This window comes from Tupaia chinensis, unplaced genomic scaffold, assembly GCF_000334495.1.
Source record: "Tupaia chinensis unplaced genomic scaffold, TupChi_1.0 Scaffold000212_1, whole genome shotgun sequence".
Classification (NCBI taxonomy): domain Eukaryota; kingdom Metazoa; phylum Chordata; class Mammalia; order Scandentia; family Tupaiidae; genus Tupaia; species Tupaia belangeri.
In genome coordinates this window covers 3,383,622-3,396,663 of record NW_006159687.1, presented here as the reverse complement: position 1 = coordinate 3,396,663, position 13,042 = coordinate 3,383,622, and the positions used below count along the sequence as shown (strand labels likewise).

The window sequence follows — 13,042 nt, the reverse complement described above, 5'->3', positions numbered from 1 at the left end:
TAGGGACCAACTGGTGGTGTGGTGATTAAGGCACTGGAGTCCCACATGGCTGACTATGGTTCAAATCTTGGACCTGGCAGTTTGAAAATCCTGCCAGGTGTGTGTGTGTGTGTGTGTGTGTGTGTGTGTGTGTGTCCAAAATCCCAGGAGGAACGTGGAGGAGAAGGGATTGTGGCATGGCCATTCTTTCTGGGGAGCTGATTTCTCACTTTCCCTGGTAATGTCTCTCCTTAGCCAACGTATGCATCCTATAGCAAAAACCTAAAAAGAAGTATAAAAAAAGAAGTACGCATGTACATAATATACACATACGTGTCTGTACAGGATCTAGTCTAGGACTGGGGGGTGGATTTCGGCCTCTGTCTCCGCTCTCCTTTAATTTGAAACATTTCCCTAGCCTTTCTTTGTCTTGACAGCATTCCTGTATTTGACGAACACCGTGCCTTCCGGAAATGAAGTGTACTCATGTGGGCTAGCATGGTGATTTCTCCTGATTCAATCTGCGTTTTGCATTTCCAGCTGGAATTCTGCATAAGTGATGCCATGTCCTTCACAGCGTTTCCCCTGGAGGCCCCAGTGGTCATCGGTCCCTCTTCGGGACTTTAGTTTGATCCCTTATATGAAGGTGGTGTCCAGTTTCCCAAGTGTATTGTTTTCTTTGAAGCTAATAATCAATCTTAAAACAGACATCTTAAGACTTTGCAAATATTCTGTAATCAAAAAACTTCTTGGAGCTGGCAGGTGGCATGGTGGTTAAGGTCACTGGACTCCCACATGGCCAATCGCAATTGGTTCAAGTCCCAGACCTGGTGGCTTGCTTTCTCTCTCTCTCTGTCCCTCTCTGGTCAAATTAACATAAATAAATAAGGTTAAATCAAATAATTCTTAAAAATTTCTCTCTATATTTGGTATCTGTTGATGACTCTTGCCTGAAACAATCTTTAAAATATTGGTTGCAGAATTGTGATTTCTGAATCCGGTGCACGCTCAGCATGTACCTGTGAGAACATGGTGGACTGTGAGTGAGAGTTTTCTCTCCTCCCTCCTGTCTGTCCACCAGCAGTATGGATTCTGTTCTTTTTCAATGGTTTTAATTCATTACTGTTCTTAATCGTTTTGGTGCTCAAACTGTCCCAGATTTGAGCAGTGGGAGCCCCTTCAAGGTGGCCGTTATGTCCCTGTGACATATTCCTATCGTGTTACTTTAAAACCTCCTTACTTTCTGGCCTGAAAAGATGGCCTAGGCTTACCTTTTGCACACACTGATCCAGCTCTATAATTAGTTATTTTTCTCAGGAGCCCTGGTTCCGTGTGGGGTCGAATATGTTAGGGACCAAGATCTGGGTGTGAGGGTGCTACCGTGTTTTTATGCTTTCAGAGACAGAAACCGTAATATGTGCATACACGCACACACAGATTCATAACATATAACACACACGAATATATGTGTGTGTTCTAGAAATCAAGAGTTCACGATGATACCTTAAATTCTAGTCCACCTGGACATTTTTATGTATTTATCTTCCATGGACGAGAGAGACAGAAAGGGAGGCCTCCCCCCACCAGGATCTCGATGGTAGGGTCCACCCCCAGCCCTCAGCTGGCCCAGGACCATGTGCAAGTGCATGAGCACTCAAGAAGGTCTTTGGATTTCAGCCCGGAACTGCCCGCGTGGGGCTGCCTCACAGACTTCACGTGCTACCCAGGGGCCCCCGTCCAGCCCCCAAGCTCAGATACTCGTCGGGCGGTTCAGGCAGAGGGAGAGCAGTATGGAGTGTATGTTCCCATTCGAATGAAACGGTGTGCGGAGCACGTCAGGAAGGGTACACCAGACACACAGGCTGGTGACAGTGGGACCTCCTGAGCCGCCCCCTGGAGGCCAGGGAGCAGGGACTGGAGGGTTTGTTTTTGTTTTTTTTTTTTAGTTACACTTTTTTTTTTTTTTAATTTACCATCATCTGTATGTTCTATTTTCAAAATAGACAAAAACCAACTTTAATTAAAATTGCTCTGAAGGATTATTTAACCCATCTTAGTGAAGACTGGTCATTTTAGACAAGGAAGTTTTCTCTTTTTTATCCCCCCTTCTCTTATTTTTTTCCTGTTTTAGTTGCATTTTATATTAACAAATAAATTTCCAGAAGTACTTTCTCTCTGTACTTTGTATTTACCAAACTCAAAATACATTTCCCATTCTATTTTACTTTAAAAAAAAATTGCCAAGGGGTGCATTCTCTCACCAGAGAGAGAGAGAGAGAAAATGAAAGTGAGAAAGTGGCCCTCTCTAGGCCCTGGTCACACTGCAGTCCCTCTTCCTCTAGTTCTCCTTTCAAGATTTTGCAGGTGCCCACATGTTTTTCAAGCTTCTGGGTCCAGGACTTGAACTGCACAGTCGGCCACGTGGGAGCCAGTTGCCTTAACCACCAGACCATGGGCTGAGCCCACTCTATTTTAAACACTTATTTTAAAATGCTTGCAAGGTTAAGGGAAATGTGAACCATGAATTTCTTATGCAGTTTTCTTGACTGGAGTGACACTGATATTTGGGGAGAGATGACAGCTTACAGGAAGCCGGGGACTTGTCGTAACCCTTCTGAGCTTCTCTCCCGTCTGAAATGGAGACTCGTCCATTGCTTCCTGCCATTCACAAAGGTTTACATTTGCCCAAATGTCGTGTGTATCTCCCTGATGGTGCATGAAGCACATCTCTCCGAGTGACCAGAACTATACAGACCGAGTGTCCCTTATTCAAAATGCTTGAGACCAGAAGGGTTTTGTATTTCCTTTTTAAAAAATTTTGGAATATTTACATATCCATAGTGAGATATCTTGGGGACAAATCTCAAGTGTAAGCACGAAATTCATTTATGTTTTATGTATACCTTATACATATAGCCTGGAGATAATTTTGTACAGTATTTTAAATAATTCTGTGCATGGGGCCAGCTCTGTAGCTTAGAGGCTAAGGGATCTGGATCCCACACGGCCGACCAGTTTGAATCCCAGCTCTAGCGGCTGGAGAAGTGTACTGGGTGTGTATGCGTGCGCGCTTCAAATCCCAGCAGGCTGGAGAGACAGAGAAGGATTGAGGCATGGCTACACTCCATGGAGGGTGCTTTCTCCCTCTCCCTGTCTCTGTCTCTCTCTGGTGAGCACAGGCATCCTCTGGCAATTGAAAAAAAAATAGAAAATTTTGTATGTGGGGACTAGCAGTAGGCATAATGGTCATGTCACTGAACTCCCATGTGGTTGACCGTGGTTCGAGTCCCGGACCCCGTGGCTTAAACTCACACCAGGAGCATATGTGTGTGTGCCCAACCAAGATCCCCAGAGGAGATTGGAGGAGAAGGGATTGTAGTGTGGCCATCCCCTCCTAGGGGGTGATTTCTTGCTTTCTGTCTCTGTCTCTCTCTTTCTGGTGAGCGCACGCGCCCTATAGCAAAAACCTCTCAAAAAAAAAAAAATTGTGCATGTGAAACAAAGATCGAGGAGCCACCAGAAAGCAAAGGTGCTGCTGCCCCACCGGCAGTGTGCAGTCTGGTCGTCTGGCATCACCGCCGTCCCTAACTCCGAACGTATATCCTGCTGGCAGTCACCCTCGTCCGCTACGCTTACCTGGAGCTGATATGACACACTGCCAGGACAGGGCCCCTTGGGGGCTGTGAATACACCGCGTTGTGTACTTGAGTTTTGACTAGAACCTGTCACATGAAGGTGGGTGTGGAATTTTCCGCTGTGGCGTCTTATTGGCACCCAGGAAGTTTGGGATTTTGGAGTAGGAGTGCTAACCTGCACAGAGACGCTGTGAGGTCTGCCGGCCTGGACAGGCGCCCTGCTACTGAGGCGAGGTGGGGCTCCGCTGCAGTCCCATGCTGTCCTCTGCCACTGCTGCTCGGTCGTGGGTGTCGATTCCCTACCCATCGTACTTTTCATTTTAAACATAAAATCAACTTTTCAAACGTTCCGTTACCCAGATCTTGGGTGCATTTGGTGCGCTCTGCAATGCCTGAGCTACCCTGAGGCTTCTTTTCACGTGGAGGTTGCTTTCCCTGTCGTGCTCATGCCCCAGGGACTTCAGACTTGAAGCTGGAAAGTCAAACTGCAAAACATGTTTTGCCTCTTCATTGCCGGAGGGTGTATGTGCTCAGCAGAGAATGAGAAAAGCACCCTTGGATGGGTGTGGTCGGGCTGCAGTTCCTTCTCCCGTCCTCCCTCCTGTCGGGTTTGGACACACAGGGTACACCTGCACCTGGTTTGTTTCTGAGTCTCCGAAGTCAGCCCTGTGGGGTCTGGCTCCCTTACCTGCTGAGCTAGGCAGCTGGCCCACGCTTCACCTTCTGAAGCGACAGTTGGCGCTGTCAGCTTGTCTCCTTTGCTTCTAAAGCAGTGTTAGGCTCACACACTTGACCGCCGCTCGCTGGCCTCTCTGTCCTGCCACCTGCCTGCTCGTTCCTAGCTACACAGTCACGTGCTTCATAGGTTGTGGTGAGAAGGCGTTCGTTCTGCATGGCTGGGTTACGAACCTGGGCCAAGGATGTAATTGTAGTCGAGCAACTTTGCCTGTCTGTACCGCAGGAGGGGTGCCGTGGCACGCTGAGTGGTCTTGAGCGCCTACTGCTGGCCGGACCCTTCTCTATCCCGGAATAGTTGTACTCACGGTGCCTCAGAAAACCCTTACGAAGTTGCTAAGGCAGTCTTGCAGAGTTTCTAAAGGGCTATGGGCAATCCGTTTCTTTCTTCCTTCTTTCCTTCCTTCCTTCCTTCCTTCCTTCCTTCCTTCCTTCCTTTCTTTCTTTCTTTCTTTCTCTCTTTCTCTCTTTCTCTCTTTCTCTTTCTTTCTTTCTTTCTTTCTTTTTTTAAAGTTTGTTGCCATGTGGCATTCACTGGAGAGAGACAAACAGTGATAGGGAAAGTGAGAATTCACAACCACCACCTGCCCCCGGGGTGGGGATGGCCATGCTGCAATCCCTTCTCCTCTGTTCTCTTGGGACTTTGGCTACCCACACACTCACACCCTGTGTGATTTTCAGGTGTGATTTTGATGTCTGAGACTCAAACTGCAGTTGGCCATGTGGGAGTCCAGTGCCCTTAACCACCATGCCACCTACCAGCCCCCAAATTTATTTTTTATTTTCCATGTATAAGATTTACTTTTGGCTCTGAGTTTTGACAGATATGTGGAGTCATTGAATCACCACAGCGTCAAGATACGAAGGGTTCCTCTGCTCCCCAGGACCTCCTCAGTGTGGCTCCTCACAGTCCTAGCCTCTGAGTCCCTGCGTTGCTCTCCACCCCTTGCAGAGACGTATCAGTGGAGTTATATGCTAAGTAGCCTCTGAGTCTGACTTCTGTCTGTTAACATAAAACATTCAGGGACTGGCAGGTGGCGTGTGGTTACACCTCTGGACTCCCGTGTAGTCACCACAGTTCGAGTTCTGGACCAGCAGCTTAAAACTCGCGCTGGGCGTGGGTGTGTGCATGCCCCAAATCCTGAGAGGAGTATGGAGGAGAAGGGATTGTGGCCTAGCCACCTCCTTGGGGGATGATTTCTCATTTTGTCTCTGGTGAGTGCACACATCCTATAGCAAAAATCAGTTTAAAAAAAGAGGCATTAAACATTTGGACTTCATTCATGCTGTTGGGCGGATCGCTAGTTCATTCTTTTCATGGCTGACTACTGTCCCACTTCCTAGAGGGACAGCTTATCCATTTGCCAGGAGAGGTGGGTTGGAGTCAGGAAGGCACATCTGCGTTGTTTCTAGAGGATGAGAATAAAGGCGCGCTGAGCTTTCACAGCAGGTGTTTGCTGGGTCATACAATGTGCTTCACTTTATGGAAACTGCTGAGCTTTTTGCAAAGCTGCCCTACTGTTTTGCATTCCCACCAGTAACATAAGAGAAGCCGGCGGCTCCACATTCTTGCAGCTGGCCCAAAACAAGGGTCATCGTTTTTGTTTTAAAGAATTATTTTATTCAACATTATTTATTTATTTTAATTTAACCAGAGAGGGACAGAGTGGGGAGGGGGAATGAGAAAGCAAGCCTCCAAGCCCGGGACTCGAACCACAAGGTCAGGCACACGGGAGTCCAGCTCCCTTAATCACCACACAACCTGCCAGCCCCAGTTTTTTAAAACTTTAACCTTTTTTTTGGAGAATTTTTGCTATAGGGCGCGTGCGCTCGCCAGAAAGACAGAGAGAGACAGAGAGATAGAAAGTGAGAAATCACCCCCCAGGGGGGATGACCATGCTGCAATCCCTTCTCCTCCATTTTCCTCTCGGGATCTTGGGCACGCATGCACATGCGCCCGGCGTGAGTTTAAGCCTCTGGGTCTGGGACTCGAACCACGGTCGGCTACATGGAAGTCCAGCGACATAGCCATTACGCTAACTGCTGGTCCTGCCCGGTGTGATTTTTAAGCTACCGGGTCTGGGACTTGAACTGCGGTCAACTACGTGGGAGTCCAGCAATGTAGCCATTATGCTAACTGCTGGTCCCTAAAACTTTAACCTTTCTAGTGTGTGTGTTATGGTATCTCTTTGTGGTTTTAATTTGCGGTTCCCCACTGCCCCATATTGAACCTCTTTTCATGTATATTTCTGCTTTGATGAAGCTTCTGTCAAACCTTTTCTCCCTTTTGCATTGGGTTGTTTGTTTTTATTATTGAATTTTGAGAGTTTTTGTATATTCTGGATATAAATCATTGTCAGGGATGTGACTTGCAAATATTTTTGTCAGCTTGTGAGTTGCATTTTGATTCTCTTTACGGAATGTCTGACGCTTTAATTGGGGTGAGGTCTGATTTTTCTGTTATGGACTGTGCTTTTGGGGTCAGTTTCAGAACCTCTTGCCTAACCCAAAGATTTCCTCCTGAAATTTTTCTGAGATGATTTTTTTTTTCCTTACTCTCACACCTCTGACACCTACTGTGCAGGATTTTTCCACACCAAGCACTTTTCCAGCCTGCACGATACCAGCCACAACCGCGTACCCCACAGCTCTGTTGCATTCTAACGCTGACACAGTAAGCAATTTATTTGGTCCTCGTCCCCAGTTCCTGACACCGAGATAATAGAACTCCCAGGCCCCACAATTTAAATGCTCAGTTTTGGGACCAGCAGTTGGCATAATGGCTGTGTCGCTGGACTCCCATGTAGTCGACCACGGTTTGAGTCCTGGAACCAGTGGCTTAAACTCACGCTGGACGCGTGCACGTGTGTGCATGCCCAAGATCCCGAGAGGAGAATGGAGGAGAAGGGATTGTGGGGTGGCCATCCACCCAGGGGATGATTTCTCGCTTTCCGTCTCTCTGTCTCTGTCTCTCTTTCTGGCGAGTGCACACACCCTATAGCAAAAACCTCTCCAAAAATAAATAAACAAATGCTCAGTCTCGTAAGCCAGCCCTCGGTTCAGATGCCAACTGCAAGTCTGGCCCTCCCACACTTCCAACCCATGTCTGCACATCAAAGTGTTCCCACATGCCCTTCCTGGGTTCTCCCACTTACTAGAATGGCCTGGAGAACTCGGGGACGTGCTTTGCTTATGTTACTGGTTTATGATGCGTCATACAACTCAGAAGCAGAGGGAAGAGAAGCATAAGGCAAGTTATCAGGGAAGGGTGGCTCTTCCCTGCCCTCCCCAGCCGTGTCACTCCCCACCCCAGCACCTTGGTGTGTTCGCCAGTCCGGAAGCTCCTCAGACCTCCTCGCATGGAATTGTATAGAGTTTGCTCTCCAGCTTCCCAGCGGGAGGTGGAGGAGTGTGAACGTCCTCACTTGTAGTCACTTGCCCCTCCTGTGACCAGTCCCATCACGCGATGTCTAGGGCACCCTCCCCAACCACTTTATGAACATAAACTCAGTTGTAATCAAAATGAGTTCCTTTTTACAAAAAGTATTTTTTAAATTAACATAATTTTATTTATTTACTTTTTTCACTTGACCAGAGAGAGAAAGAAAATGAGAAAGCATTCACCAGGTCTGGGACTCAAACTGTGGTCAGCCATGTGGTAATCCAGTGCTTTTACCATCATGCCACCGGCAGACCCCCAAATGTATATATTTAAAAATATAAACATATATACAATGACTTATTATTAGCTATAGTTATTCTACGATATCAATTTTTTTCCTTTTAGTTTTTGCTATAGGGTGTGTGCACTCACTGGAGAGAGAGAAAGAGAAGGTAAAGCACCCCCTGTGGGGCATGGCCACACCACCATCCCTCCTCCTCTCAAGATTTTGGGCATACATGCACACGCACCTGCATGATTGTCAAGCCAGTGGGTCCAGGACTCAAACGCTCAGTCAGCCCTGAGGGATCCAGCCACTTAACCCCCACGCCACCTGCTGGCATACCGCTATGTTAGTTTCTTAGAAGAGGTCCATCGGGAGCCCTTAAGATCTTTCTACCTCAGAAAATTCAGGGCTTTTACCATCTCAGTGCCGGGAACTGGGGTCAGATAAGTTGTTTACTATCTCACAGTCTTCTTCCAGCTTGTCTTTCAGGCTTTATGATTCACGTTTAGATCTGTGGTCTATTTCGAGTTGATTTTTACATAAGATGTGAGTATAGGCTAAGGGTTTTATGTGTACCGATGCTGTTATTCCTGCATCATTTGTTAGTGACGCGGTTTCTTCGATGAATTCCCTTTGTGGCTTTGCCACCAATCAGGTCCGTGCCTGCCCAGCTCAGGGATGGGAGGGCAAGGGGGATGGGCGTCACCATAGAGGAGCAGCCAGGGAGATCCTGGTGATGGAGCAGTTCTGCCTCTTCTCTTTAAAGCTTATTTACTTCTTCCATGATGAGCGAGACAGGGAGACAGGCACCCCGGGAGTATGTCCAAGCTGTGACCCCCAGCTCCTGCCATCCCTGGCCACGTGCAGGCTTCCCATGTGCTGCCAGTCTCACGGTGCTCTCGCCGTGCCGGGGATTACAGGAGGCAGCACACGTGAGAAACACCAGTAGCAATCGGGTGTAGATAAGGTACTATAAACATATAAACATAACACACCACTGGGAGAGCCAGGAGGGTTAGGGGTCCCCCCCACCGTCTTTGCATAGTCTTCGGTCAGTCAACCTGTACTCCAAAATGAAAAGTTGAAAATCGGCCAGCAGGTGGCGAGGCGGTTAAGGTGCTGGACTCCCACATGGCTGGTTGCACTTCCAGTCCCAGACCTGGTTGCTTGAAAACCACACTGGGCGTGTGTGTGTGTGTGTGTGTGTGTGTGTGCGCGCGCGCGCGTGCGCACACATACTCAAAATCCTGGAGGAGAATGGAGGAGAAGGGACTGTAGTATGGCTATTTCCTCCCATCCCCCGAGGGCGATTTCTCACTTTATTTCTCTCTGTCTCTCTCTCTGGTGAGTTCATGCACATCTATGGCAAAAACCTAGGAGGTAACAAAGAAAAATGTTTAAAACCAGTTGACCAGGGGCCGGCAGGTAGCATGGTGGTTAAGGACTCTGGACTCCCACATGGCCAACTGTGGTTCGAGTCCTGGACCTGGCAGCTTGCTTTCTCACATTCCCTCTCTCTCTCTCTCTTTTACTCCATCCCTCTCTGGTCAAATCAAACTAAATAAATAAATGAAGATAAATAAAATAATTCTTAAAAAAATCAATTGACTGTATTTGCATGACTGTTTTGTTCTGTTCTATTTGTCTGTCCTTTGCTACCGACACAATCTTCATTACTGTAGTCTTTTTTTTTTTATAAGAGAGCTTTTTTTCTGCAATGCATGTGTGCTTGCCAGAGAGACAGAGACAGAGAGATAGCGTAAATTCATCCCCCAGGGGATGGCCACCCCACAATCCTTTCTCCTCCATTCTCTTCTCAGGATTTTGGGCACACATGCACACGTACCCAGCATGAGTTTCTAAGTCAGTGGGTATGGGACTTGAACCGCAGTAGACTGTGTGAGAGTCCAGCAACAACCATTATGCCATCTGCTTGTCCCGATTACTGTAGTTTTATCAACAACCATTATGCCATCTGCTTGTCCCAATTACTGTAGTTTTATAAGCTTTGAAATCAGATAGTATGAATCGGTCAACTTCATTCTCCCTTTTCAAAGTTGTTTTTACCTATTTTATGTAATGGCTATGTCGCTGGACTCCCACGTAGTCAACCGCGGTTCGTGTCCCGGACCCGGTGGCTTAAAACTCACGCCGGGCGCGTGTGCGTGCGTGCCCAAGATCCTGAGAGGAGAATGGAGGAGAAGGGATTGCGGCGTGACCATCCCCCCTGGGGGGTGATTTCTCGCTTTCTGTCTCTATGTCTCTCTCTGTCTGTCTGGCGAGCACACGCGCCCTACAGTGAAAATCTCTCCAAAAAAAAAAAAAAAGTTGTTTTTACCTGTTTTATGACTTGCCTTTTTATATGAATTTTAGAATCAGCCTGTGAATTTCTTCAGTAAATCTGCTGGGATTTTGGTTACAGGATTACTTTAAATCTTCAGGTCAATACTGAATACAATTGAACTTTCTAATATCTGCCTTTTAATTTTCTACTTCAAAATTTTGGGGGCCAGCAGGTGATTAAGGTGCTGGACTCTCACATGACCAACCACGGCTCAAGTCCCAGACCTAGTGGCTTGAAAACCATGCCAAGCGCATGTGCGTGCATGCGTGCCCAATATCCCAAGAGGAGAATGGAAGAAAAGGAACTGTGGTATGGCCATCTGCTCAGGGGGTGATTTCTCACCTCCTTCTCTTTGTCTCTCCCTGACTCTCTCAGACCTGGCTATCACCATTTTTTTTCACAGTGTATTACTGTACTGAATCTTTTCTTTTTGATTTTTGCCATGGGTGTGTGCTCTTGCCAGAGAGAGACAGAGAGTGAGAGAGAGAATGTGCGAAAGCACCCTGGGGGGATGGCCACGCCGCAATCCCTTCTCTTCTCAGGATTTGGGGCACACATGCCCATGTGCCTGGCATGTTTCTCAAGACACCAGATCCGGGACTCAAACTGTGGAGTCGACCACGCTGCGACCAGTGCCTAAACCACCATGCCACCTGCTGGCCCAGTGTCTCCCGCAGGTGCTCCGTATGGCCTTGGTCCTCCTCTTTCCTATTTGCCAGCCCACCCCTTCCTGCACTCCTCGTCGCACCCTTTCGGCCTCAGCGCAGCTCTGGAACTTGGTGGCGAACGTGCATGGCCCTCAGGATCGTGGGGCAGGAATTCTCCGGAGGCAGGCTCTGACTTCCCGGCCTGGCTCTGCGCTCCTGGGCCCCGTCAGCGCTGCCCGGTATCTCCCGTTCAGAGCAGAGGGTGGACAGAGACCTGGCTGCAGATCCAGCCATGGTGCACACAGTAGGCCATCACTGCACGACACTGGAGGCCGGCCTGGCCTGGGTGGGTGGAACCAGCCGGACACGTCCCTGGTCCTGGCCTGGCCCTGGCTGGCAGGGAGGCTGGGGAGCGGATCCAAGCATGGCAGGACCTGTCAGGGCTGCCTCTCTTCCAGCTTCCCTTTCTCTCCTGAAAACTATAAACAAATGTATTGAGGAAGATATACTTGTCTGCTGGGCAAAGTAACTGTCTTTGCAGGAGGCATTAAATAACAGCGGACTCCAGATGAGCCCCCGCGTAATTACCTGTGAGGAGTGAATGGAATTATCTGCCCCTTACAGATCGTCGTGTTAAACTCCGTCTCTGACCTCCACGGCTACATTGACAGGAGCCAGCTGACGCCGGAGCTAGGGGCCCCCCCCCCAGCCAGTGGATAAACCACCGCACCGTGAGTACCGCTCTGGTCCCCGCGAGGCGGGAGGGAGAGGCGCGGCTGGGAGGTGACCTCACGCTGCCCCTCCGTGGGAGCAAGAGCGGCATGGAGGAGAAAGCCCCGGTTCCCGCAGGCCCTCGCCTCAGCACACCTGTGTGGGGCCTTGGAACCCCGACGTTGGGAGTTCTCGAAGATATCAGTAGCCGCATTACCTCGGGGAAATCCATGCGCCTGATCTGGGCCGGGCCTCAGACTCCAGGCGGTTGTAATTACAGACAGACCTGCGAAGGCCGAGGGCGGTGCATGTCACCGCTACTCATTTCCAAGTTCGGTGAGTCACTAAGACTCTCTGCACTGGTCCCCTTCTCTGTTAAAAGGGGACAACGACAGTGGTTTTCCACTGCGCGTAATTTGGCCCTGCGAATATTTGTCATTGTCCTTGGACATTCTTTATAGTCGTAAGTGAAGTGGAGGGTGGTTACGGTTCTAGTTGGTTGGAGCCAGGGACTCTGCTAAACACCCTAGAGTGCACTAGATAGCATCCCCCGGCACACACGCACATGCACACACACGCACACACACGTGCACGCACACACCAAAGCATCACCTCGCTCCGCACACCCAGCGCTGCTGTTGAAAGGCTGTGCTAAGCGGAGCTACGCCAGGTGTGATGTGGGAATGCGCGCCGTCTCTGATAGTCCCGTTGTGTGTAATCGCTTACCTTTTCCTACCTCGTATTGGTGGCTCAGTGGCGTGGAGGAAATGGGGGACTGAAACTCACTCTGAGTGTTTCTGCTTCCCCACCTCTGCCCCCACCCCTGCCAGGTGCCTGTGTTGGGACCCAGTGTGGTAGTGTTCAGAGGCTGGGCGCCGTGGGGGCAACCGATTGTATGCTGAGAGCTCCACCTTTATGAATGGGATTACTGCCCTTATAAAAAAGGTCGAAGGGAGCTGCTTAGCCGCTCTCATCCTGTGAGGACACAGAAGTTCCCTTCTCAAAGACTTACACACCCTAACTAGATACGAACCCTCCCGTCGCTTGACCTTGGACTCCAGCCTCCAGAGCTGCGGGGGTATAAGTTTTGTTGTGAATAAATAACTCAGTCTAAGGTACTTAGAGTCTAAGGAGAATGAAGGAGAAGGGATTGCAGAATGGCCATCCCCCCTAGGGGGGTGATTTCTCCCTCTCCCTCTCGCTGTCTCTTTCTCCCCCCCACCCTACAAGCACACTCACCTTAGGGCAAAAACCTCTAAAATAAAGACTAAAGAGAGAGCATGAGCAGACATTTGCACACACATGTGTCTAAAAAGCATCGTG

At 49.0% G+C, this 13,042-nt stretch overlaps 1 protein-coding gene across 1 annotated transcript in view; it reads left to right on the top strand.

The window, feature by feature from the left end:
• Positions 1-7,557: 7,557 nt before the first annotated feature.
• The window catches only part of LOC106734752 (putative guanine nucleotide exchange factor MCF2L2), a 33,572-nt gene continuing 28,087 nt past the window's right edge, over positions 7,558-13,042 (top strand). Inside the window, exons 1-2 of the mRNA XM_027771415.1 lie at positions 7,558-7,599; positions 11,680-11,739. Coding sequence (XP_027627216.1) covers positions 7,558-7,599; positions 11,680-11,739 — 102 coding nt within the window. The remainder of the gene's footprint in view (positions 7,600-11,679; positions 11,740-13,042) is intronic.